We start from the raw sequence: 26,481 nt of genomic DNA on the forward strand, positions 1-26,481 counted from the left end.
TGACTTGCTTACTTACAACCATTCACACACACACTCATTCTAACTTAACGTAAACACATGGTTAACCATAAACCAAATATATATCATAATATTTACGCTAAAGTGTCTACTGACTCCTTCAAGAAACATCTTAAGACACTTTTATTTGATATTTTCCTTGATTCTCTGAGACTCTTGTGTTTGTCTTATGTGTATCTTTTAAATATATATATTATTGAATATTGTTTTGATTGTTTAGGTTCTTTGTGACCCTGGTCTAGAAAAGTTATATAAATACTAATGACGCTTTACAAATATAGAATAATTACTTATCAACTGAGCTGCGCTACTCCAGTCCGGTCGCCAGGGGGCGGTATATACAGCTGAGTTCACGGCGCAGACGTGACGTCATCGCACTCTAATGTTGGCGGGACTTTCACGGTATTTGAAAGAGCGCAGCAGCAGAAACGAGCAGAAACATCAGAAACATCAGCAGCACTAACGTCTCCAGGCGCCAGGAAGTGTCTGAAGGACAGATACAGGTTTGTACGAACCGCTTATTCAACGAGTTCTTCTGTAAATGTTGTTTATTTGATCGTAATCCAACTATTGTTGAGTCACTCAACGTAGCATGCTAACAAACTTAGCAACCAGCGCTACGTGTGTCGAACAATTGTTAACTAAGTACATTATAACTCATCATGTATTTAGCTAACTACTTAAATAACTCCTTTAATATCTTTATTTACTCCCTAAATCCTATACAATTACACTTTTTACTAAAATTCATTCTGTTACCAAATACCGCGCACAAGTTTAAATAAACCACAAGTTTATTTTCATTGTTGAATAAAAGCACAAGTTTATTTTCATTGTAAGAATAAAAGCACAAGTTTATTTTCATTGTAAGAATAAAAGCACAAGTTTATTTTCATTGTAAGAATAAAAGCACAAGTTTATTTTCATTGTTGAATAAAACCACAAGTTTATTTTCATTGTTGAATAAAAGCACAAGTTTATTTTCATTATAAGAATAAAAGCACAAGTTTATTTTCATTGTTGAATAAAACCACAAGTTTATTTTCATTATAAGAATAAAAGCACAAGTTTATTTTCATTGTAAGAATAAAAGCACAAGTTTATTTTCATTGTAAGAATAAAACCACAAGTTTATTTTCATTATAAGAATAAAACCACAAGTTTATTTTCATTGTAAGAATAAAACCACAAGTTTATTTTCATTATAAGAATAAAACCACAAGTTTATTTTCATTATAAGAATAAAAGCACAAGTTTATTTTCATTATAAGAATAAAAGCACACGTTTATTTTCATTGTAAGAATAAAACCACAAGTTTATTTTCATTATAAGAATAAAACCACAAGTTTATTTTCATTGTTGAATAAAACCACACGTTTATTTTCATTATAAGAATAAAAGCACAAGTTTATTTTCATTGTAAGAATAAAAGCACAAGTTTATTTTCATTGTTGAATAAAAGCACAAGTTTATTTTCATTGTAAGAATAAAAGCACAAGTTTATTTTCATTATAAGAATAAAAGCACAAGTTTATTTTCATTGTAAGAATAAAACCACAAGTTTATTTTCATTATAAGAATAAAACCACAAGTTTATTTTCATTATAAGAATAAAAGCACAAGTTTATTTTCATTATAAGAATAAAAGCACACGTTTATTTTCATTGTAAGAATAAAACCACAAGTTTATTTTCATTGTTGAATAAAAGCACAAGTTTATTTTCATTGTAAGAATAAAACCACAAGTTTATTTTCATTATAAGAATAAAACCACAAGTTTATTTTCATTGTTGAATAAAACCACACGTTTATTTTCATTATAAGAATAAAAGCACAAGTTTATTTTCATTATAAGAATAAAAGCACAAGTTTATTTTCATTATAAGAATAAAAGCACACGTTTATTTTCATTGTAAGAATAAAACCACAAGTTTATTTTCATTGTTGAATAAAAGCACAAGTTTATTTTCATTGTAAGAATAAAACCACAAGTTTATTTTCATTATAAGAATAAAACCACAAGTTTATTTTCATTGTTGAATAAAACCACACGTTTATTTTCATTATAAGAATAAAAGCACAAGTTTATTTTCATTGTAAGAATAAAAGCACAAGTTTATTTTCATTGTAAGAATAAAAGCACAAGTTTATTTTCATTGTAAGAATAAAAGCACAAGTTTATTTTCATTGTTGAATAAAAGCACAAGTTTATTTTCATTGTAAGAATAAAAGCACAAGTTTATTTTCATTGTAAGAATAAAAGCACAAGTTTATTTTCATTGTAAGGATAAAAGCACAAGTTTTTTTTTTCATTGTAAGAATGTTTATTTCCATAAAGAATGAAGGTGTTCTCTTGTAGGGATGTCGTGGGACTTCTTATTCCCCGTGAGTGTCGGGGATCTGGTCAAGACTGGAGGCATAAACCAGTATGTGGTCCAGGATGTGGTTCCACCAAAACAATTGTCCTCCAGCCTCAGTAGTAAGTTTTTGTCTCTTAAATGGTTTCCATGAAACATGTGTATATATGCAAGTAATGTTTTAAGAAGGAATCCTGCAGTCATTCTTTCCACAGCCTTGTATTGAACCCGTTTGTTTCCTAGAGTTCAAGGGCGCGCTGAGAAGTCAGGGGCCACGGTGTGTCCTGGAACACTTTGACACCGGCTACAGTGTTTTAAAGTGAGTTTAACTCTTTACAATCATTCTGTGCATTGAAACCTGACCAGACATGTTCAACAGTCAAAGGTTGTGAATGTTTTCCTATTTCTTAAGATGGAAAGTTAAGAAGAGCACAATATATGACGTTTAAAAATATATATATATATTTATTCATATTTCAGAACCTGAAACCCATGACTTACTTGATTTCTGTTCAGGCAGAGCCACTCTGTGGACTTGAGTGTCAAAGAGGACATGTTGGAGCTGCTCGTTCAAGGTGAGGCTTCGTTTATTTTCCTAAACGAGTTGATGATCCTATGTTTTGTTTGATAGTCGTGAGCAGCCTGGCGTCGACCCTGCCTTCGCTCCTCAGCTCCACCACAGTCTCGGCGGCCGACCGAAAGGAGCATTTGAACGTCGTAAAGATGAGCGTCTTTCTGCTCTGCAAGCTCACAGAGAGTCTGGAGAGCGACTCGCATCGACAGTGCGTCGTCACGACTACTAAGGTGATTGAGTGACTGGTGTTTTCAGTGCCATGTTCAATGTCTCTTGATGAAATCCTGGCTAAAAGACCCCGTGAGACCTGGAGATCACAACCTAGCCTCCTGATTGGTGGATAATCTTGGTAGTGTTTTAGTTGTATTTCACTGCTGTAAGGGTCCACCTACAGAAACCATAACGCCTTCAAGTCTTGCCATGAGCTCAAAGATGTGAGCACTGGCGCATGGATGGTGTTGTACAGTGTGTGCGTGTTGTACAGTGTGGTTGTGTTGTGTGCATGTGTGTCAGTTGGTAAGGGCATGTTTTCTCTAAAAAGGTTTGTTGGGTATGAACTTCATCTTTGGTAATCTGAGGACATTTGTGTGTGAAACCTTGTTGTCCAGTGAGATCTTTCAAAGTGGACTGATGATGGTTTTCAATGTTCAAGGGAGGTAAGAAGGGCAAGGCAGGAGAAGGACCCGTGCAGTGGGAGTCTGAGAGAGAGACGGTGCTTCATGCTCTTATTCAGCTGCTTCAGTTGGACATCCGTCCACTCTGGAGTCTGTCTCTGGTGGAAGAGGAGTTCATAAGGTAGGTTTTATATTATAGTGTCAAGCGTTCGTGTCGTGACCTGCTCTCTCGACTCTCAGTTGTGTGACCTGTTGCTGCTACAAACTCCTCGAGAACCCCACCATCGGCCACGTGAAGAGCAAACCCACCAGAGACTGTATAATCCACCTTCTTGGGGTCTTGATCAAAAAGTACAATCATCTTCTGGGTGAGTCTCCCGGTGGATGTTGCCAGCGACGAGCTAAACGTGATCGTTCCTCATGACTCGTGCAGGAGCCACCGTGAAGGTGATCCAGTTGCTGCAACACTTCGAGCAGCTCTCGTCCGTCTTTGCTCAGGCCGTGTGTGTGTGGTGCACAGAGTACGACCTCAGGACCTTCATCGGAGAAGTTATGAGGTAGTTTATATTTGAAGGTTTCCTTCTATGTACGCAGGCGTCAGTCTTTTGTTTCCTTCTCTTTAGGGAGATCGGTCAGAAGTCCAGTGACGAACTGGCTAGAGAAGGTTCAGGAGTAAAAGCTTTTTCCGCCTTCCTGTCTGAACTCGCTACACTCGTCCCTGACCTGATGGTCCCGAACATGAGTGTTCTGATCACCCACCTGGAAGGAGAGGTAGTCATCTCCTGCTTATCGTGTGTCTGGGATTCAACGTAGTCCTGTGACGACATTACACATTTACTAGTAGTTGGAGGGGTTAAAGTTCAAAACATTTTTCTATAGGGTAGTCGAGGGTTTTAACCAGACATTTTATTTCGCTCTATAACCATCAGACGAAAGTGTGTATTTATGTAGACTTTCTTCAAATGGAAATATAGCCAACATCACCGATACATTGCAGTTTTTTGGAGTGTGAGTAAATGAACCTCAAACATAACATTTGCTCCTGATTTATTATCGGTTTTACTCTCTTACCGGGAACTGATTTTCTGTGGTACACGGCGCTCCAACCTTAGCCACACTATAGTTTGCTTGTACCTGGTTGAATATCATACAAAATGAATAACACGTGTGTGTGAACAATAATCATCAAAGCTCGTCTCTAAACATTAAGTCCCACATGACCAACACTTTTGTCCACAGCAGCTGCAGTTATGACTATAGGTGAGAAATTAACTTGAAGCAGAGAAAATGATTATGATCTGTTGACAGTCCTAGTTTCAAGCCTGTCGGGTTAATTGTGCGGTTGGTTCATTGAACCCAAGACTTTCTGGAGGTCATGTTGTTGAGCTTCTTTACAGACGCAACATCCGACATTTCCTCTGTGTTGTGGATATTCAACTCTGACTTGTGTTCCAGAGTCACACCATGCGTGTGGCCGTGTGCGAGGCGTTGGGTGAAATCCTCATCAAGGTCCTGTGTGGCGACGGTCTGGACGAGTCTGGGAAGGCGGACCGCGATCGCTTCTTCGACACGCTTCAGGAGCACCTGCACGACGTCCACTCGCACGTCCGAGCGCGAGTCCTGCACGTCTACGCCAGAATCGTCAACGGCAACGTGAGTTCCCTCTGCCAGAGTGTGTCGCACTTCCTTCAACTGGTCTGTTTCCAGGCGCTGCCCTTGTGCAGGTACAGCGAGGTGATGGGCCTGGCAGTCGGACGACTGATGGACAAGTCCATCAACGTGGTGAAGAGCGCCATCTTACTGCTGGCTGCCTTCATTGCACACAACCCCTACAGTTGCAAGGTAGTGGAAGTTGTGTATTTTCAACTTGTGGGAAGATATTGTCAGAATATTGTGATGGTTGAAGTTAACATTTGAGTTTTTTTATGCAATACATTGTTGATGTAATTCATTCATTTAATGTTTTTTTTTTTATTGAATTCAATTATTTGTAAATAAAGGTAAACTTTAAATATTGAATTTGTATTGTTCTTACTTAAATATGAAAACTTGGTACATCTTTTTGTTGTACTTATAAAATGTATTTTGATCATCTGAGAATCCTACAACACTTTCTAATTAGATTATACAAATGCATGCAAAGTTTCAAAATGGAAGTTATGGAATTAAAATCAAGACAATTAATTTTAAAGTTTTAACATTTGAATGTTCAATATTCTGTTGATTCATCTGCTTCCATGATTGAACCTTGTTTTTATAGTTGCTTTGATTTCTCAGTTGAGCAGCGCAGACCTGATGAAGCCTCTGGAGAAGGAGTCGGCGACACTTAAAGAGCTGAAGGAGCGACTCGACGAGGAGGCTCCAGGTACGGTCTTTCGGACGAACGCTTTAGTCCCGGTGCCCAGTGATGATACCAAAGGCGAATACGAGGCCACCGTGTCCGTGTGCGATCTTCTTGCCTTCGCTCGGCAGGTAATCTTGGCAGTGTTGACTAGTGTTACAACTCTGCTGTAAGGGCCTGCCAACATTGAAACGGCTCCTCCCAGATTATTTCTTGCGAGCTGTGAATGAGTAATTCATGGGTTCAAGCCAACAGTGTGTGTGTGTGTGATGGAGGCAAGAAGTTCAGCCAGATGGTCGGCAATGAGTTTCCTTTTTTGATTTCTGAGGGCACTTGAAGGCATTTGTTCATACTTGTCATTCTGTACATTCTATTAAACTTTAGTTTTTCATGAGCTGATCTTTCTTCCTGCAGTGCCAGTCATCAAAGCGTCTGAGCTGTGGGCCGCCATGGAGCCTGAGCTGCTGGTGACGGTCGAGGCCGAGCTGGAGCCCGACACTCAAGAGGAGGAAGATGACGAGGAAGAGGAGGGCGAGGATGACAGGACCACGGCTGTGATGATCGCTCAGTACCTGCGTGTCAACAAATACAGGTTGAGTCATGCAAGTGTTGGTGTCGCTGCCCGGTGATGATACAAAGGCAAATGCGAGCTGACTGGATGAAAGCTGGGCTCCTCTTGTCTCGTGGCGTCAGGTAATCTTGGCAGCGTAGAGTAGAATTACTGCGCTGCTGTAAGGGCCTGCCTGCAGTGAACTGGCTCGACCGTGTCAGTCTCTCCAAGTAATGAGCGAGTGATTAATGGATCAGAGCCGACAGTGTGAATGTGTGTGTGGAGGGAAGAAGATCACCCAGTTTTCTGTACAATGCAGTCAGCTGTGAGCTCCATCTTTGGTAATCTGAGGGCAGCCATCTTATCCAGTCATCTGTTTTTCCACCAGAGCCTCAAACCCCTCTTTTGTTCCATAGAAACGCCGTACGTCTCTGTATTCAAGCTCACCGCTGCTTCCCCGAGTCGCCCATGTTTGCTGCTCTGTCCACTCTCTCCTCCGCCACGCTAATGGAAACACTGGCTCTGATTTTCAAAGGTAAAACCATTTTACTTTGCATTAATCAGACTTGAAGCTCTTTGCCGCGTCTCTGAACCTTTCTCTATTAATCTATAGGCAGCATAAAACATTCTCTCTTATACTTTTAATATGCCAGCGACAGGCTTTTAGACGAGTTCATGAGTCGCTTCAGAGCACTTTAAGAAGAATTCAAGCTCGCCGGCTTCATTAAAGTGTAATGTTACGATGTCGTCTGTGTGTTTGTACAAAACTCTTTTTCCGTGAACTATTGACATGAGAAAAATATCTTAAGCTCCACCCACTGAAAACCCTTTGTTTTTCTGGAGATGCAATCTTGTTGACCATAACCACACCTACTCTGCTGTGATTGTCAAGCATGGAGGTTTGTCACCATGCGTCATCAATGGTCTCCGCCTCGAAGGGACTCGTTGTATAAACAAAGTGAGATTACAGCTGGAGGAGTGAAGCCATTATTACGTCATAATGGACTCTCGTAACCTCTCGTTCGTCCAGATTTCAGAGCAACTTTATAAAGTAATAATTAAAACATGGTCATGATGAGAAGTTACTGCGTCTTGAACATTTACTACATGACACCAGAGTTGATACTAGTTGATGTTTAATGACACCAGAGTCGATACTAGTTGATGTTTGATGACACCAGAGTCGATACTAGTTGATGTTTAATGACACCAGAGTTGATACTAGTTGATGTTTGATGACACCAGAGTCGATACTAGTTGATGTTTAATGACACCAGAGTCGATACTAGTTGATGTTTGATGACACCAGAGTCGATACTAGTTGATGTTTAATGACACCAGAGTTGATACTAGTTGATGTTTGATGACACCAGAGTCGATACTAGTTGATGTTTAATGACACCAGAGTCGATACTAGTTGATGTTTAATGACACCAGAGTCGATACTAGTTGATGTTTAATGACACCAGAGTTGATACTAGTTGATGTTTAATGACACCAGAGTTGATACTAGTTGATGTTTAATGACACCAGAGTTGATACTAGTTGATGTTTAATGACTCCAGAGTTGATACTAGTTGACGTTTAATGACACCAGAGTTGATACTAGTTGATGTTTAATGACACCAGAGTTGATACTAGTTGATGTTTAATGACTCCAGAGTTGATACTAGTTGACGTTTAATGACACCAGAGTTGATACTAGTTGACGTTTAATGACACCAGAGTTGATACTAGTTGACGTTTAATGACACCAGAGTTGATACTAGTTGACGTTTAATGACACCAGAGTTGATACTAGTTGACGTTTAATGACTCCAGAGTTGATACTAGTTGACATTTAATGACACAACACTCGCCCTGTAATGTGCATAATGTTACCACGATCCACTGCTTGAGCAACATTTTCACTCCATCAGGTTCTGATGAAGATGTTTCTGAGATCAGCCAAAATTTGCCTCCAACGCCACAAAAAGCCGAGAGTGAAAAGGAGAAGGAGGAGAGTGAGCTGAAGAAGCAAGAGATGTTGGTTCAGTACCTGATGGACACACAGACCTTTGCTCTACAAGTGGAGAAGGCCATTTCTGTCATCAACACCATGCTCTACTGGAAAACCACTTCAGGTAATTTCAGGCTTGTCCAGTTCCACCCGTGATTCACTTCTGCTCAGGAAGAAACGGTTCTGTGTGCAGTGGTCCAGGAGGCCGTGCAGTTTTGTGTGACGGTGCGAGAGTTCAGTGTGGCCAACTCTGTGAGTGGCGTGAGGAAGATGCTTCCACTGGTCTGGTCGACAGATGCTGCCATCAAGGATTCTGTTGTTCAAGCCTACAGGCGGCTCTACCTGAATCCACCCGGCGACACCACCAGGTGTGTTTAATATGAGGTTGAGATGAACAAAATCTTGATCGCAACAATTGTTTTGTTTTTTAACAAATGCATTTTTAAAACCCTTGTTGCTACATTAGTCTTCATAACATTGAACTGTCGCATGTTCTGTCATCAGGATGAAAGCTCAGTCTCTGGTGGACAGTCTGTCGGAGCTCATGGTGGATTCTTCTCTGGGAACGATTCAGTGTCTCGGCGAAATTGTGAGTAACTTTTGAATGATTTCAGCAAACCTTATGTTTTCATGTGAATTTGTTTTTTCTGTGCAATGACTATTAAAGTCTAGTCTAAACCAATTGTAATGGTGTAGTTTCAGGAGTTCTTCGGCAGTGGCAGTAGTTTGGAGTCTGCAGTGGTCCAGGTTCTGTGGGAGCGTCTCACGGGCAAAAAAGAAACCTCTGCACTTTACAGGAGAGCCGCCGTGCTGCTGCTAGGCATGGCTGCGAGGCAAGTCATCCTTAAACAACCCAAATAAACTTGTTTATATCATTTATTAGATAAGACGTGTCATTGGGATGACTTGTCTTTGAGTGACATCTTAAATTCTCATTTCTGGTTGTGATCCTCGGTTCCATTTCCACCTTTGAGCACTTGTGTTCACGTGAAGTGCAGAACAATCATTTCTGCAGCAGGTAATGGTGTCCATGAAAATGGAGGATTGATTTGTGGTGTCTGGAAGTTGGTCAGAAGATTTCTACTCTATAGGTCAACTAATGGATGGATCAACGTTATCAAGCCCTCTGGAGATCTGGGTTCATAGCTGACGATAGTTTCATAAAAACCAGAACAGTAATAATGACTATAAGGAACAAATTGGAGGAAATTACGCAAAGAAAAGGATAAAGAACATGGAATGCAATATTTAAACATTATGTATTTTTTTTATACCATATTGCTCTATTTTTAACTAATTAATATTTATACTTTTATATATTCATTTGCTCTGTTTAATGTTTGCCAAGCAATGACATTTTGTTGCCAGTTTTACTGCTGTGTTCTTCTGTGCAATGACAATAAAAGAAAGGATAACATCATCCCTTCTGCTCCTGCCCCCAAATTCAAACTAATAAATGAGTCCCTGAGTCTATTAGTGTTAAATCTGTTGAGCTTTCATGCTCCATCTGCTTCTGTGTGTTGATAAACTCCTGACATGTCGTGAATGTTCTTCAAGACGCAGTAACTTCTCATCATGACCATGTTTTACACTTTATTAGTTTATAAAGTTGCTCTGAAATCTGGACGAACGAGGGGTTACGAGAGTCCATTATGACTTAATAATGGCTTCACTCCTCCAACTGTAATCTCACTTTGTTTATAAAATGAGTCCCTTGGAGGTGGAGACGGCTGATTACTCGTGCTGACAAACTTCATGTTTGACCAATGACAGCAGAGTGGGCGTGGTTATGGTCAACTAGATTTCATCTCCAGAAAAACTGTTCAGTGGGCGGAGCTTAAGATAATTTTCTAATGTCAATATTTAAATAAAAAGACAGATTGGCGCAAACATACACTAGAGTAACACACATGCACGCTCACAGACACGTACACAGTTTAGTTCAAATCACAATTGTACTTTGGTAATGAGAACATTTGGACGAGTGAAATGTAAAATCCTCATCATGTTAATGCATGTGTTCACTGGACTGTGAGTCTCCTGCCATAGAAGGAAAGATCCTCATGTCAGTCCAGGCCTGGCATTTAAGAATCATCTCATTAGTGAGAAGAGCAGCTGAGCCTCGGTAGAACTCAAAGTCACGACCGTCATCCAGCTCTTTTCAAGTGCATTTCCCCCTAAATGTATTTTTTCATTTCCTGTGCGTTTCCAACACTGGCACTGCTGAGAGCGAGGCCATCAGTAGTCCGCCCACACCGCCCGCCTCCTCCAGACGCTTTCATAACCCATTAAATCAATCCTTCTGACTGGTTTACCACACAATGACTGAAGACATGGTTTAAAAGAATGTTCTTTGTGTTCAAACATCAGAGCTGAGCGGGAGGTGGTCCTCAGTAACCTGGACACTCTGTGTTCTGTGGCCCTTGGAGAGAAGGTGACTGAAGACTTTCTCCTGGCGAGGGACTCCGTGATGACCATCTGTGGCGTCACTGATCATGTCCGGGTGAGACCATACTTACAGTTTGCTGCACAAGAGTCTTGTTCCTGACACTTCTGTCTCAGCAATCTAAGGGGGCTCCGTTCAGACTCCCCCAGGAGCACCTGCTCTTCACCTCCCTCACACAGGCCGTCGCTGAAGGTATGGAGACGTGTCTTTAAGGTCCTACACCATTGTTTGCTGCTCGTTTTAATATTGAACATGATTTATTGTGTTCAATGTTGAGCTCACATGAGTTGAAATATAATTAAAGGCATCAATATAATCACTACTGTTCCAAATAATCTTTTGATGAGAAAAGACAAATATAAAGTTCCATTTTTCAAAAGGTTTTTATTTTTTTACTCTTATAAATTAAGCATTAGTTTACAATGCAGGAAGACAAAATGAGAAGAACCTAAATAATGTATATATTAAAGCCCAATTACTAGTATTTCAAGGGTCCTAGATAAAAAAACAAAACAAACAGTCCGTTTTCTGCAATTTATTCGTGTATTATTTCCATTTTTTTTTAGTTTGCTTTCTAATGTGTACTAATTGATCTGGTTGCATTTACAACCATACTATACATCTACTTTATTCCAGTGATTATAGTAAGTAATTTTTATTTATATAGCGCTTTTTCAGACCAGGGTCACAAAGAACTTAAACAATCAAAACAATATTCAATAAAGTATATACTTTAAAGATCAAGATAAAACTGAGAACAACACAGGAGTTCCAGAAAATCAAGGAAAAGCCTGAACAAATAGAAACGTCTTAAGATGTTTCTTGAAGGAGTCAGTAGATCATCAAACACAGATGTTTCTTGAAGGAGTCAGTAGATCATCAAACACAGATGTTTCTTGAAGGAGTCAGTAGATCATCAAACACAGATGTTTCTTGAAGGAGTCAGTAGATCATCAAACACAGATGTTTCTTGAAGGAGTCAGTAGATCATCAAACACACATGTTTCTTGAAGGAGTCAGTAGATCATCAAACACACATGTTTCTTGAAGGAGTCAGTAGATCATCAAACACACATGTTTCTTGAAGGAGTCAGTAGATCATCAAACACACATGTTTCTTGAAGGAGTCAGTAGATCATCAAACACAGATGTTTCTTGAAGGAGTCAGTAGATCATCAAACACACATGTTTCTTGAAGGAGTCAGTAGATCATCAAACACACATGTTTCTTGAAGGAGTCAGTAGATCATCAAACACACATGTTTCTTGAAGGAGTCAGTAGATCATCAAACACACATGTTTCTTGAAGGAGTCAGTAGATCATCAAACACACATGTTTCTTGAAGGAGTCAGTAGATCATCAAACACAGATGTTTCCAACAGTCTGGAAGGATTTCTCTCCTCTGGTCCGGAAGTTCAGGAACCATCAGTAGATTCTGATCCACAGACCTCAGAGCCCAAGCTGGGGTGTAAGTCTGGATCAGATCAGTGATTATAGATTTACTCTTGGGAATAATTTCAACACTAACTGCATGTTAAATAAACTTCTGTTTTCCTTGATGACTCTTGTTGAAGCTGGTTCATGATCCGCTGTAACGTGGCGTCGTTCTGCAGGTGTTGTGATGGAAGACCCGCACTGGCAGAGCTTCATGGAACAGGCCGTGCGTCTCATCTACTTCCTGGCAGAGTCTCCTGACCAGCTGTGCTCACGGCTGCTCCAGCGCAGCGCCCGCCTCCTGCTGGCTCAGATCGCTGAAGGTGGCGAGGTGGACAAGGATGAGGCGCAGAATCAGGAGGCCTCCCAAGAGTCCAGCGATCCAGGGGAACAAGGTTTGAGGCTTTACCAGGAACAGAATCACATGAACACCGTCTCTTAAACTACTCTTGTCCTGCAGTGAACTCGGTGTGTCTGGCCCAGATGTTGTCTCTCTGTGGCTGCGTGGCTTTCTGGCAGGTGTCTCACCTGGAGCGCAGCGTGAGCAGCGAGTTGCGCCGGAGACGAGGAGAGACGGAGGAGAGGCAGGAGAAGGCACCTGCCAACAAAACCAAGGTACGTCCAACTAGAATATTTTGATCAAGGATCTGGATGATCTTGTGTCTTTTATTCACTGCCATCAATGTTGTGGAGAAGCAGGCGGCGAGCGACGGCACCATAGAGGACGAGCTGGGCCTGATGGGGGCGTCGGCTGAAGATACAGAGGCTGAACTGATCAGAAAGATCTGTGAGACGGAACTACTGGCAGGTAATCCAAACTTCACACGACGGTTGTAACTCGTGAACTATCTGAGCCTCCTCTTCAGAGGGGAACCTGCTGTCCGCCTTCCTCCCCCTGCTGGTGAAGGTCTGCAGCTCCCCGGGTCGCTACTCCCACCCGCAGCTCACCACGGCTGCTTGTCTGGCTCTTTCTCAATACATGATGATCAGGTGCGACCGTCGTTCTTTCGTGACTGATGGTTCTGAGTTGCTCATCTTTACTCTGTCCAGCCCTTCTGTCTGCGAGGAGAACATCCGCCTGATGTTCACGGTCCTGGAGCGCTCCACTCTCCCGGTGGTCCGAGCCAACGCCATCATCGCACTGGGAGACCTCACTGTGCGCTTCCCAAATATCCTGGAGCCCTGGACTCAGAATCTCTATGCAAGGTAACGGTGTTTGTGCCAGAGAGACGAACGCAGTGAGAGAAAGATGTTCGACCAGGTCAACAGATGATGGAGGTCATGTTTAGAACGTTTGGATCAATCTTTTCTGTTTGCTACACAAATACTTTAGAATATACTTAAAGTCCAAACATCAATGTTCTCAGCTACTGCTCATCAATCGAGGTTGAGATCGATGATGAAAAAATGATACAATCTTTTGCACCGAGAACACAATCAGTGTGTGTGGTTATGGCAGCAAGATTTAATCTCCAGAAAAATGGTGTTTTCAGTGGGCGGGGCTTAAGATCATTTTCTAATGTCAATTGTTCAATGAAAAGATGTTTTTTGTACAAACGCACAATGATGATACAATAGTCACTCATCAATTGAACTAATGTGGTTTGTGTGTTAAACTTAGAAATAGATTTTTATTTAAAAGCCCCTTCTATTACTGACACACTTCCATTCATGCAGGCTCTGTGGATCAATCACTGCTCACTGTGCCTGTTAATAAATGTAAATGTAATGACTTGATAAACACGTCGTGGGTACATTTCCAAATATGAACTCGCTTGTTTGCTATTGTGTCTTTGTTAAAGTGTTTATAAATGCTCCTCTGGTCATAATGTATTGGCCATCAGTCCATCTTCGGGGCAGTTCCGTGACGCTTGTTCTTCCTGATGATGATGATGATGATGGTTGAGCTTTAACTCCAGACCGTCTCGAACCATCGACGTGAGAACTCTGTCGTTCCCCTCGGCTGCTGTCGACGCTCCACTGAGCTGCTTGATGAAGAAAGTTTACTCCTCTTGAGTTGGAGATGATCCTTGTTGGCAAACTCTGGTGTTCTGACCTCTACGGTTGCCATGGGAACGGTCAGCTCTCGCTCCAGGATTGGGGTGGATCCTTTGACACCCCGCAGAACAACTTAATTACTGTTGCGAGTGCGACTCCAGGGCCAGCGAGTCGTAATTATACAGCACAGTCGGACAAACATGCAGCGATGTCTTCAGGTGCTTCAGCTCCTGAACAATGGAGACACTTTCTCCTCGTAAGTGATGTTGCTTCTCGTCACGAGTCGTGACAAACTCGAGTCCCTGTCATAACCAGTCCTAATGTTTCGTACCTGATAAGCTGTTCCCAGTCCTCCCTAATTGCCGCCCACTCAACCTCCACGTCTTCTCCCTGTAGCCTCGTGATAAGAGCATTAAGAATTAATTACCTTGTTTTCACCCGTTTCTGCGTCTCTGCACATGTCGCAGCGACTGATCCTCTGCCAGGACTCGTGGCACGTGCGAGGATCTGCTAATGACTTTCTTTTGTTTGGGTATTTGGTCCAGACCAGGAATGACAAGTCAGTCCAGGACCATTGTCGTGAGAAGACACCTGAGGGTTGCTCTCTTGGCTTCCTGCCTCGGGTCTGCAGGTTCTCCACGAGGCGTACAATGACAAGAGTTTGGTCACAAATGTGCAGAGAAGTTTGTGGTGGATTTGAACACAAGACGTGCATCTCAGGTGCTTCACCTTCTTCTGGTTCATTCTTCTGCACTTTTTATTTCTTTGCACAAGGTCCTGCACCTTCAAACTAATATGGTAACAAGTGGGTCAGGACTGGATGAATCGACTCGATGGATTATTTATACATGTTTGTAAGATATTCATAAAATAAAGTTACATCAGCTCAAGGATAAAATGACTAAATATCTAAAGGATGGAAAGTTATATTTCCTGAATGATGTGTCAGTCCAACGATCACCTGCTGACCAGAAGTGTTTCTACTGTGTTTATGTTCTGACCTGTGACTGGGGTCAAATAATTGACTTGCATCTGTGTTTTGTTCTACTGGAGGCGACATGTTCAGGCTCTAGTGAAGTTGGTTGATATCAACTAGTCTTCATCCGTCTTTGAAGTTAAATCTCTGATCCCAGCAGGTCCGACTGTTAGGATCTGATCTGTTGGTGATTGACGCCGTGTCACATCCCTGTGCTTTGACTGGGCTGTCGAAACAAAAAAGTAATATTAACTCTGATAGTAATCATGATGTATAACGATACTGTATCGACCAATCAGACGTCACTAAATGGATCAGTATTTAAATTCCACCTCCATGTTGTCACTGTTCAGGTCAGCGGTTGTTGAGTTTAAAAGTTCAAATAAATGATTATTACTTTAAGAATTGTGTTCAATGCAGTTTCAGAATGTGAGGCCCGTAATAAACGAGGGACCCCTGTAGTGTTCCTGTTGTATTTGTGTGTAACGATATAAGATGTATTTCTATAATACCGTGGTCTTCTCAAACCCGTGCCCCCTCAGGCTCAGTGACGAGGTTCCGTCCGTGCGACAGACGGCCGTGACAGTTCTGACTCAGCTGGTGCTCAAAGACGTCCTCAAGGTCAAAGGTCAAGTCAGCGAAGTGGCGGTGCTGCTAATTGACCCGGAGGCTCACATCACCAGCCTGGCCCTGAACTTCTTCAACGAGCTGGCGTCCAAGGTACGAGCGCGAGCCATCATTAGGGCTGGACTCTGACCCGTGTCGTCCTCAGGACAACGCCATCTACAACCTGCTGCCCGACATCATCAGCCGCCTGTCGGACCCCGAGAGGGGGATGAGCTGCGAGGACTTCCACGTCATCATGAAGTCAGTCCTGTGATCCTTTCTTTAGCAAACCTCAGACCAGATGATCCGTGTCTTCAAGTCTGATCTGAAGCAAATCAACCCTTCGTGTAGATGATCTTTATAATATTTACATTTTAAAATGACAAGATCTGACTCTTTTATACTAACATTTTAGATTTAATTGACACAATATTTAATATCAATAGTTCAAAGAACATCTTTTTGTAAATTCAATATCAAACTCAGTTAAAACAATATTATTTAAGATATTAAAAAGCTAGTGAAAGAATGAAATCCTTGATTACTGAGGACGAGAGGATACAGGGACTGATGTTTGGACATTTTGTCTCTCGGTTCAATGCATTTTTGTGGCATCTTGTGGTTGTCGTCTCTGAGTGTAGTTGTGTTGTTGTTGTGTTCAGGCAGTTGTTCTCTTACATCACCAAGGAGCGACAGACGGAGTCTCTGGTGGAGAAACTGTGTCAGCGCTTCCGGACCGCCAAGTGAGTGCTGGTGCGAGGAGGGGGCGGGTCGCGGTTAATTGGCGGGTCTGGGGTCCGTAATCTTCAGGTCCACGGTTCACCTGTCACTCACTGTCATCTGGTGGGAGGACGTTCACCTCTGACTCATCCCACCAATGACGCCACAAAGTCAATTTGGCGGAACCCGCCGGCGGGAAATCAGATTTGGACCCACAGTCCCGTCCATGAACTCCGGCGTTCCCTGGAGCGCCGCCGCTAATGGTGTTTGGTCTCAGGACGGAGCGCCAGTGGTGCGACGTGGCCGTGTCGCTGTCGCTGCTGTCCGTGTGCGAGCGCGGCTTCAAGAGGCTGCAGGAATGTTGGGAATGTTACAGCGACAAGCTGACGGAGCCCGGCGTCTACACGCCGCTGCTCGCCATCACCGCCAGGCTGCGGCGCGGCGCCAAAGTGCAGTTCAAGGTGCGCCTCGTGCCTGTCAATCAAGAGGCGACGTTCTGACGCTCCGTCTCCAGGCTCAGGTGGACGAGTTCGAGAAGCGTCTGACGGCCGTCCACACGCGTGGCCTGGAGAACGTGGAGAGTCCAGAGATGGACGGAGAGAACCAGGAGGGCCCGTCGCACGACAAGACCAGCGCTCGCACGCCGGCGCCCTCTAGAGGCCGCCCTCGCACCAAGAGAGGTGAGTCCTTCCAGGGTCTCTTCAGCAACGAGTCCTAAAAACCTCTGGTCTCAGGTCAGTCCAAGTCTTCAGTGTCCACTCAGGACAGTTTCGTGACGCCTCAGAGGAGCCGCCGGTCCAAGAAGCAGGTGATCACCTTCAGCAGCGACGAAGAGGACGAAGGTCAGTGTCATCAGAACATTGACTTCATCTAAACATTTATTCGTAGACTTCAGTTCAAACATGAATAAAGTGACCAGAAAATAATAGTTTCTGAAATGAGACGTAAAGAAAAATGGAACCAAAGCAGACGTTCTATGACAAACTTTAATGTAGTGAGAAAAAAAAGATCCTGAAGTGTTTTTTCTACTTTGCTGTGAGCAGAAGTTGTGGTGTCGGATCAATACATGTGATCAATACTTGTGATCGATAACCTCGTCACACGCGTCTCTCCTTCGATCCTGAGACTCTAATCCTCGACTTCATCATCTTCTCCGCAGACGCTGTCATGGCCGACAGTGAAACTCCTAAAGTCACCACACCGATCGCTCGCAGCGCTCGCCGCGCTCGCCTGAGGAACTGATCTTTATTCTTTTACTCTTGATCTTTATTCTTTTACTCTTGAACTTTATTCTTTTACTCTTGAACTTTATTCTTTTACTCTTTTAAACTTTTATGCTTTTAACCTTTTACTCTTTTTTTAACTTGACTTCATGTTTTAGACGATCGTCATGTTTCTAATAAACCTTCGACTCTGACGAGCCTTTGAGCCGCAGATGGAGTTTCCTCTCAGTTCGTCTGTTTTCTTCTGACGTCCTCCTGACACCTGTCAATCATGATGACACTGGCGTGCTGGAGGCGCGTGTCAAGCGGAGATCAGGTTGTAACCGAGCTCGATCAGAACTGGACGTGGACGAGAGTGATGACGGGAGTTTGACGGACAGGTGTCGTCGAGTCAGATTGAATGATGTTTGTTCGTCACTTTAGCTCAGAATCTCCGAAGGTCCGTCAGAACCAGCGCGTCAGAGGTTCTGGTTCTGCTCGGGGGTGCAGATGGTCCCTAACATCTGGAACCGAGCCGGGAGACACGGGTCTGACCTCCAGAACCGGGTCTGGTGCGGTGACGACACGGGTCTGACCTCCATAACCTGGACCTCCTGCGGTGACGACACGGGTCTGACCTTCAGAACCTGGACCGGTGACGACACGGGTCTGACCTCCAGAACCTGGACCTCCTGCGGTGACGACACGGGTCTGACCTCCATAACCTGGACCTCCTGCGGTGACGACACGGGTCTGACCTCCAGAACCTGGACCGGTGACGACACGGGTCTGACCTTCAGAACCTGGACCGGTGACGACACGGGTCTGACCTTCAGAACCTGGACCGGTGACGACACGGGTCTGACCTTCAGAACCTGGACCGGTGACGACACGGGTCTGACCTTCAGAACCTGGACCTCCTGCGGTGACGACACGGGTCTGACCTTCAGAACCTGGACCGGTGACGACACGGGTCTGACCTTCAGAACCTGGACCGGTGACGACACGGGTCCAGCGGCTGCTGAGAGGACGGCGGATCAGGGGGCGGAGCCTGAGCTGAGAGAGATGCTCTGCAGGTGCCGTGAGCCTGGAGTCTGAAGACGAGTCTCGCAGACGCCAGAGCTGAGCCCGACCCGGTGAGTCTGACCCGCGTTTGTGTTCGAGCAGAACCTTTGATTGTTGCATGAGATCCTTTGTTTATCACATGTTTCTCTTGAAGTGATTGGAATTATTTTACTGAGTTTCTAGAATCAATGTTTTTTATTTTCAACAGAAAATACATTGTTTTACTTAAACTTGATGTAAATAAAGGTAGAATTTATCTTATCTGACGAGATAATAAAACATCTTTGTGTTGATTTACACTAGAAAACAATGTCATAAATATACTTTATTATCTTAAGAAGATTAAAAATCTTATGACATTAGAAATAAATTGATGTAAAAGGTTTTTAAATAAATCTTCAGACGAGCTATTTTCTCATGTATAGCTTTTTAGTGTTTGTTTGAACGTCCTTCATTATCATGAATTACTATTTTATTATTGAAGCATCAGAAGAAAACGATTTAACTGTTGATCTTTAGTGCAGCAGCAATAAAAACATTTATAACTAAACATAAATACAGTACAAACAAACGATGCAATAAAAACAACATTTATAACTAAAAACATAAATACAGTACAAACAATGCAATAAAAACAAACAAATGCATTAAAGCATAAATAAATACAATAAAAATGAACGAATATAATAAAAACAAACATAAATACAATAAAAACGTAAATAAATACATAAAAAAAAACATAAATAAAAACAAATAAATACAATAAAAAACACAAATGAATACAATAAAAACAAACATAAATAAATACAGTAAAAACAAACAAATACAAATGAATAAAAACGAATAAATGCATGAAAGTAAAAGTGTGGTGTGTGTCAGTGTGCGTCTCTGCTGCCGTCATGTTCGCTCCTGCTCTGTTGTGCGTCGCTCTGCTGCTGCTGACCAGGTCAGAGGTCGCCGAGTCTCGACCTCTGCAGACACCCGCGGACGCCTCACAGGTGAGGGGGGGGGGGGGGGGTGATGTCACATGACGTCACGTGACTCATGGTCTCCATGGCGACTCCTGCAGCTGCTGGAGAACTTCCTGGATCACTACAACCACCTGCTGACCCTGGACCAGCTGGAGCACCTGCTGGACGCTCCGCCCGACCCGGACCACGACCCGGACCACGACCAGGTCAGCGAGTCGGCGCCGCCGGAGTCTCCTTGGCTGCGGCTGCTGCGCGGGGCGGCGGGCGCTCAGAAGGGGGCGGAGTCTGAGCGCTCCCGGCGCGGATGGAACCGCGGCTGCTTCGGCCTGAAACTGGACCGGATCGGATCCATGAGCGGACTGGGCTGCTAGTCTGATGACATCATCGTGACTTCCTGTGTGTCTGATGACATCATCGTGACTTCCTGTGTGTCTGATGACATCATCGTGACTTCCTGTGTGTCTGATGACATCATCGTGACTTCCTGTGTGTCTGATGACATCATCGTGACTTCCTGTGTGTCTGATGACATCATCGTGACTTCCTGTGTGTGACCCGCATGATGCAAGTGTCAATAAAAGCTGTTCAGTTCGATTCTTCAACTGTTGTCGTACAGAACGAGTCTTTCATCACGCACGACGCTGCAGTTCCTCTTCCCGCCACAGGAGGGCGCTGTGGGTCTGAACTGATCACTAACATCTGATTCACTATTTCAACTATTGATCAGTTCAAGGAGACGAGGATGACGTCACTCTCAGGTGTTGAGTGACAGGTGTCGCTGATGTTCATCTGAGCCGTTAATTCAAAGGTTTGAGCAGCAATGAGATCAACAGCTGCTGCTAAACTTAGAACGACCTTTACTGTGAGTGTGTTCAAGTACATGAGTGTGTGTGTGTGCATATACAAGTACACAAGTTTGTATAAGTTCCTGTGTGTATGTGTGCATGTATATAAGTACATGAGTGTACACTAGTCTATATATAATTGTGTGTACATACCCATGTGTATGTCTGTGTATATAAGTGTGTACACTAGTGTGTATGTGTGTACACTGGTGTGTGTATATATGTGTATCTGTATATGTAATTGTGTACACTGGTATGTGTAGATGTGTGTAAAAAAGTTTGTACACTGGTGTGTATGTGTGTACACTGGTGTGTGTATATATGTGTATCTGTATATGTAAGTGTGTACACTGGTGTGTGTAGCTGTGTGTATAAAAGTCTGTACACTGGTGTGTGTCTGTGTATAAGTGTGTGTGTATATATAAGTGTGTGTCTGTGTCTAAGTGTGTGTAGATATAAGTATGTGTGTCTGTGTCTAAGTGTGTGTAAATATAAGTGTGTGTGTGTCTAAGTGTGTGTAGATACAAGTGTGTGTGTCTAAGTGTGTGTAGATACAAGTGTGTGTGTCTAAGTGTGTGTAGATACAAGTGTGTGTGTCTAAGTGTGTGTAGATACAAGTGTGTGTGTGTGTGTCTAAGTGTGTGTAGATACAAGTGTGTGTGTCTGTGTCTAAGTGTGTGTAGATACAAGTGTGTGTGTGTAGATAGTGCAGCTATGCAGCGACACAATGCTATCAGCTGTTGTGCGACACGTCTGTGAAGCTTCAACAAAACTTTCTTCACGTCTTTGTTCATAATCTCAAGTGTCCCAGTCAGCCGGGGTTCAACGCTGCAGTGCAAGAGTCTTATCAGGAGGTTCGTGATGTTCCTCCCAAAGGTCAAAAGGTCATCCTGAACCTGCCTCCACGTGGAAACGGTGATGAATCTTCAGGTCATGTGACCCTCGTTTGACCTCATGTGTCTTCAGGAGAAACTTCTGATAAAAAAACAAAGAGTGATTGACAGGTCGGCCTCGGCGCAGGGTCGTGCTCTTTAGGCTCGAAATGTCAGTCGGAGATTTGATCCGCGGCGCTGAAGGTCACGGGGGTCGTCTCTGCCCAGCGCACATGGTTCCGGGCCTCGCCAGTGGCTGCGGCGTGACCTTGACATTCAGCAGGGGGCGGGGCCAGGGCGTGACGTCACGGAGGGGGCGGGGCCAGGCTCATTAAAAGAGAGTCGAGGAGTCGTCGCCGTCACTCACACCCGAGTCAGGATCCACTGAACGTCTCACGAACGGTAACGTTTCTCTTTTTCTGATCATCTGACGCTTTTCTTTGATTTGAGCTTCAACTCTGACAGCTGTCAATCAGTGTCGCTGTCAGTCCATATTAGCAGCTGCTTGAAGTCATTCAAACGTTTGATCCTAAAGTAAGGATTGAATGAGAGCAGTTTTCACCTGCATCTGAAGTGTTTGAAGATGATTGGCAGATGATTGACAGATGATTGACAGATGATTGACAGCTCTAACTCTCCTCAGGACTCCACGGCATCAAGATGGTCAAAGTCGGCATCAACGGGTGAGAATGTTTCGAGTTATTCCTGCGACTCTTAATCTTCGGCTCTTTGTCGCGACTCGTGTGTCGTCTATTTGTGGACGAAGAATGGAAGCTGACCTTTGACCTGCAGGGGTGCGGGTCCTCTTGGGGGGTCAGGGTTGTTGTTGGACTCGCTATCTGTGTTCGGATCCTTTATCAGCCGCAGACGCACTCGCTCGGGACAAAGTGTAGATTCTGGACTCGTTGGTTAAAGAGTAACTTCAGCTGTTGCTTCACTGCCCCCCTGACCCCGCCCCCTGTGACCCGCCCCCCTGACCCCGCCCCCCTGTGACCCGCCCCCCTGACCCCGCCCCCTGTGACCCGCCCCCCTGACCCCGCCCCCCTGTGACCCGCCCCTCACGCCCCCTGAACTCTGCCCTTCTCTCAGAACACATGCCGTTCGACCTTTAAGTTGAACCTCGAGCTTCACCAACGTTTACATTTTTAAATGATTGGATTTAATTATTTGAACTTTGAACTTGTTTTAATTTAACATTTATTATTTAAATCTATTTTAATATTTTCAATTGTTTCTATAGTTAAAAAAATATTGTTCAATACAAATGTTATAAAAGTGTCTCCAGACCAAAGCAACAGATCTCAGAGCTGCTGATCAAACCTTCAGTGGATCACGAGACGATCCAGCAGATCTGAGATCTGTTGCTTTGGTCTGGAGACACTTTTATAACATTTGTATTGAATTAAATGATTTGATGAACGAATGGAACTTCATGGATTGAAACGTTTGTTCAGATTCGGTCGCATCGGTCGTCTGGTGACTCGTGCAGCCTTTCAGTCCCAGAAGGTGGAGGTCGTGGCCATCAATGACCCCTTCATCAACCTGGAGTACATGGTGCGTCTGACTCTGACTCGACTCAGTGACTCTAGTGACTCGACTCTAGTGACTCGACTCTGACTCTAGTGACTCTAGTGACTCTAGTGACTCTAGTGACTCTAGTGACTCGACTCTAGTGACTCTAGTGACTCTAGTGACTCGACTCTAGTGACTCTAGTGACTCTAGTGACTCGACTCTAGTGACTCCACTCTAGTGACTCTAGTGACTCTAGTGACTCGACTCTAGTGACTCTAGTGACTCTAGTGACTCGACTCTAGTGACTCGACTCTAGTGACTCGACTCTAGTGACTCTAGTGACTCGACTCTAGTGACTCGACTCTAGTGACTCGACTCTAGTGACTCGACTCTAGTGACTCGACTCTAGTGACTCTAGTGACTCTAGTGACTCTAGTGACTCTAGTGACTCGACTCTAGTGACTCTAGTGACTCGACTCTAGTGACTCTAGTGACTCGACTCTAGTGACTCTAGTGACTCGACTCTAGTGACTCTAGTGACTCGACTCTAGTGACTCTAGTGACTCTAGTGACTCGACTCTAGTGACTCGACTCTAGTGACTCGACTCTAGTGACTCTAGTGACTCTAGTGACTCGACTCTAGTGACTCTAGTGACTCGACTCTAGTGACTCTAGTGACTCGACTCTAGTGACTCTAGTGACTCGACTCTAGTGACTCTAGTGACTCGACTCTAGTGACTCTAGTGACTCGACTCTAGTGACTCTAGTGACTCGACTCTAGTGACTCTAGTGACTCGACTCTAGTGACTCTAGTGACTCGACTCTAGTGACTCCAGTGACTCGACTCTAGTGACTCTAGTGACTCTAGTGACTCGACTCTAGTGACTCTAGTGACTCTAGTGACTCCAGTGACTCGTGTCTGCAGGTCTACATGTTCAAGTACGACTCGACTCACGGGCGCTTCAAGGGCGAGGTCAAGATGGAAGGAGACAAGCTGGTCATCAACGGACACAAGATCACCATCTTCCAAGAGTGAGTGTGAAGGTCCCGCCCTGGAGCTCTCTGACCTCTGACCCCTGCAGGAGAGACCCCGCCAACATCAAGTGGGGCGACGCCGGAGCCAACTACGTGGTGGAGTCCACTGGTGTGTTCACCACCATCGAGAAGGCCTCTGTGAGTCACTTCCTGTCTCTGTGTGACCTCACTTCCTGTCTCTGTGTGACCTCACTTCCTGTCTCTGTGTGACCTCACTTCCTTTCTCTGTGTGACCTCACTTCCTGTGGGTCACATGACCAGGGTTCAAATGTTTTGACAGTTTAGATGATGCTAAGCTAACGAGTCACTAGGGGGCGATGTTTTTCTGAAAGAAATGTTTGGTTTTATGTGAAGAAACTAAAGTTAATTAAAAAAAATTGAATTTGTTAAAACTTTATTCAAACGTTGACGCGAACAAAAACGATAAAAGCAAAACTTTTCTCAAACTTCACAGTAAATTGTTCTGATTGACACTTTGACCCTTTGATTGACACCTGTCAGGCTCACCTGAAGGGCGGCGCCAAGAGGGTGATCATCTCCGCCCCCAGCGCCGACGCCCCCATGTTCGTGATGGGCGTGAACCACGAGAAGTACGAGAACTCCCTGAAGGTCGTGAGGTGAGTCCAGACCATGTGACCCGTCGCCCAGAACCTCGCTGACCTTTCTGTCTCCATAGCAACGCCTCCTGCACCACCAACTGCCTGGCGCCGCTGGCCAAGGTCATCAACGACAACTTCGGCATCGTGGAGGGTCTGATGGTGAGGTCGCGACCCCGGCGTCACTGAGGGGGGGCTGACCTGTCATCTGTCACTCAGAGCACCGTGCACGCCATCACCGCCACGCAGAAGACGGTGGACGGACCCTCTGGAAAGCTGTGGAGGGACGGACGCGGCGCCAGCCAGAACATCATCCCCGCCTCCACCGGCGCCGCCAAGGCCGTGGGCAAGGTCATCCCCGAGCTCAACGGGTCAGTGTCTGGCGCTCGCCGCCTCTCGGCCAATCGCGTCTCTGCGCCTCTCGACCAATCGCGTCTCTCCGCAGGAAACTGACCGGCATGGCGTTCAGAGTGCCGACGCCCAACGTGTCCGTGGTCGACCTGACCGTCCGCCTGGAGAAGCCGGTGAGACGCTTTACTGATGATTCGCCTTCGAACTTTATTGACAAACGTTTCAATAACATTCTCAACATGAATCTTTGAAACGTGTTTAAAACTAAAGTTTTGAAATACCTGACCGGTTCCGTCCAGTCACATGACCGGTTCCGTCCAGTCACATGACCGGTTCCGTCCAGTCACATGACCGGTTCCGTCCAGTCACACGACCGGTTCCGTCCAGTCACACGACCGGTTCCGTCCAGTAACACGACCGGTTCCGTCCAGTCACAAGACCGGTTCCGTCCAGTCACATGACCGGTTCCGTCCAGTCACATGACCGGTTCCGTCCGGTCACATGACCGGTTCCGTCCGGTCACATGACCGGTTCCGTCCGGTCACATGACCGGTTCCGTCCGGTCACATGACCGGTTCCGTCCGGTCACATGACCGGTTCCGTCCGGTCACATGACCGGTTCCGTCCGGTCACATGACCGGTTCCGTCCAGTCACATGACCGGTTCCGTCCAGTCACATGACCGGTTCCGTCCAGTCACATGACCGGTTCCGTCCAGACGTGGAATCCTCCATGTTCACATCAAAGCCGCTCTATTGGCTCTGATTTGTTCCCATCATGCATCTCTTCAGGCTAAGTACGACGACATCAAGAAGGTGGTGAAAGCCGCGGCTGAAGGGCCCATGAAGGGCTACCTGGCCTACACCGAGGACCAGGTGAGCTTCAGGTCACGCGTGTTCCGTGTTGAATCTTCACGTCACGTGTCTCCAGGTCGTCTCCACCGACTTCAACAGCGACATCCACTCCTCCATCTTTGATGCTGGCGCCGGCATCGCCCTCAACGACCACTTCGTGAAGCTGGTGTCCTGGTGAGTCCCGGGTCTCGTGACCTCTTGACCCTCATGTGACCTCATGACCTCACCTGACCCTCACCCAGGTACGACAACGAGTTCGGCTACAGCAACCGCGTGTGCGACCTCATGGCTCACATGGCCACCAAGGAGTGAAGTTGAACCCCAGACTCGGTTGACCTCTGACCCCGGCCCCGCCCACCCGGGCCCGCGAGGAAAGTTCAATGACAAAGTTTTTGTATCTTGAAGAAGTGAGATCACAATAAAGTCCTGTTTGTGAGACTAGAGTGTCGCTTCAACTACACAACGCTGTCCACACACACGTGTGTTACACATGCATGTGTTGCACACACGCACGCACACGCACGCACACACACACATCCCAGT

General features: G+C 44.7%; 3 protein-coding genes and 2 non-coding genes across 6 annotated transcripts; all 5 read left to right on the forward strand.

The window, feature by feature from the left end:
* The first annotated feature begins 329 nt into the window (after positions 1 to 329).
* Positions 330 to 18,086, forward strand: ncapd2 (non-SMC condensin I complex, subunit D2). 2 transcript variants are annotated; one of them, XM_087813285.1, is made up of 32 exons: positions 330 to 521; positions 2,379 to 2,498; positions 2,620 to 2,695; positions 2,893 to 2,951; positions 3,008 to 3,180; positions 3,603 to 3,745; positions 3,805 to 3,932; positions 3,998 to 4,121; positions 4,188 to 4,335; positions 5,020 to 5,217; positions 5,272 to 5,406; positions 5,842 to 5,929; positions 6,320 to 6,497; positions 6,872 to 6,990; positions 8,375 to 8,578; positions 8,648 to 8,822; positions 8,959 to 9,043; positions 9,151 to 9,287; positions 10,825 to 10,957; positions 11,017 to 11,092; positions 12,515 to 12,730; positions 12,796 to 12,950; positions 13,032 to 13,143; positions 13,202 to 13,325; positions 13,386 to 13,541; positions 15,852 to 16,029; positions 16,082 to 16,176; positions 16,578 to 16,658; positions 16,913 to 17,096; positions 17,150 to 17,315; positions 17,370 to 17,477; positions 17,795 to 18,086. In XM_087813285.1, exons 2-32 carry the CDS (start codon positions 2,381 to 2,383, stop codon positions 17,875 to 17,877), a joined length of 4,155 nt encoding a protein of 1,384 aa, XP_087669411.1. In that variant the 5' UTR covers positions 330 to 521; positions 2,379 to 2,380; the 3' UTR covers positions 17,878 to 18,086. The 2 variants fall into 2 exon arrangements, with proteins under 2 accessions (XP_087669411.1, XP_087669412.1); XM_087813286.1 differs by having other exon boundaries at positions 13,035 to 13,143.
* On the forward strand, positions 3,219 to 3,532 carry LOC148063073 (small nucleolar RNA U85). Its single transcript, XR_015709228.1, has one exon. It is a non-coding gene; the product is annotated as a small nucleolar RNA U85 (small nucleolar RNA).
* On the forward strand, positions 6,526 to 6,810 carry LOC148063074 (small nucleolar RNA U85). The gene has a single exon (XR_015709229.1). It is a non-coding gene; the product is annotated as a small nucleolar RNA U85 (small nucleolar RNA).
* Positions 18,087 to 18,887: 801 nt separating the features above from the next.
* nppcl (natriuretic peptide C-like) lies at positions 18,888 to 20,467 on the forward strand. Its single transcript, XM_087813287.1, has 3 exons — positions 18,888 to 18,973; positions 19,782 to 19,900; positions 19,972 to 20,467. Exons 2-3 carry the CDS (start codon positions 19,802 to 19,804, stop codon positions 20,242 to 20,244), a joined length of 372 nt encoding a protein of 123 aa, XP_087669413.1. The 5' UTR covers positions 18,888 to 18,973; positions 19,782 to 19,801; the 3' UTR covers positions 20,245 to 20,467.
* A 1,484-nt stretch (positions 20,468 to 21,951) lies between these two features.
* gapdh (glyceraldehyde-3-phosphate dehydrogenase) lies at positions 21,952 to 26,376 on the forward strand. Its single transcript, XM_087813288.1, has 12 exons — positions 21,952 to 21,992; positions 22,234 to 22,273; positions 23,045 to 23,144; positions 24,029 to 24,135; positions 24,186 to 24,276; positions 24,640 to 24,755; positions 24,815 to 24,896; positions 24,954 to 25,105; positions 25,180 to 25,258; positions 25,876 to 25,959; positions 26,015 to 26,112; positions 26,181 to 26,376. Exons 2-12 carry the CDS (start codon positions 22,251 to 22,253, stop codon positions 26,248 to 26,250), a joined length of 1,002 nt encoding a protein of 333 aa, XP_087669414.1. The 5' UTR covers positions 21,952 to 21,992; positions 22,234 to 22,250; the 3' UTR covers positions 26,251 to 26,376.
* The last annotated feature ends 105 nt before the right edge of the window (positions 26,377 to 26,481 follow it).

Source organism: Callionymus lyra, chromosome 17, assembly GCF_982586985.1.
Source record: "Callionymus lyra chromosome 17, fCalLyr1.hap1.1, whole genome shotgun sequence".
Taxonomy (NCBI): Eukaryota; Metazoa; Chordata; class Actinopteri; order Syngnathiformes; family Callionymidae; genus Callionymus; species Callionymus lyra.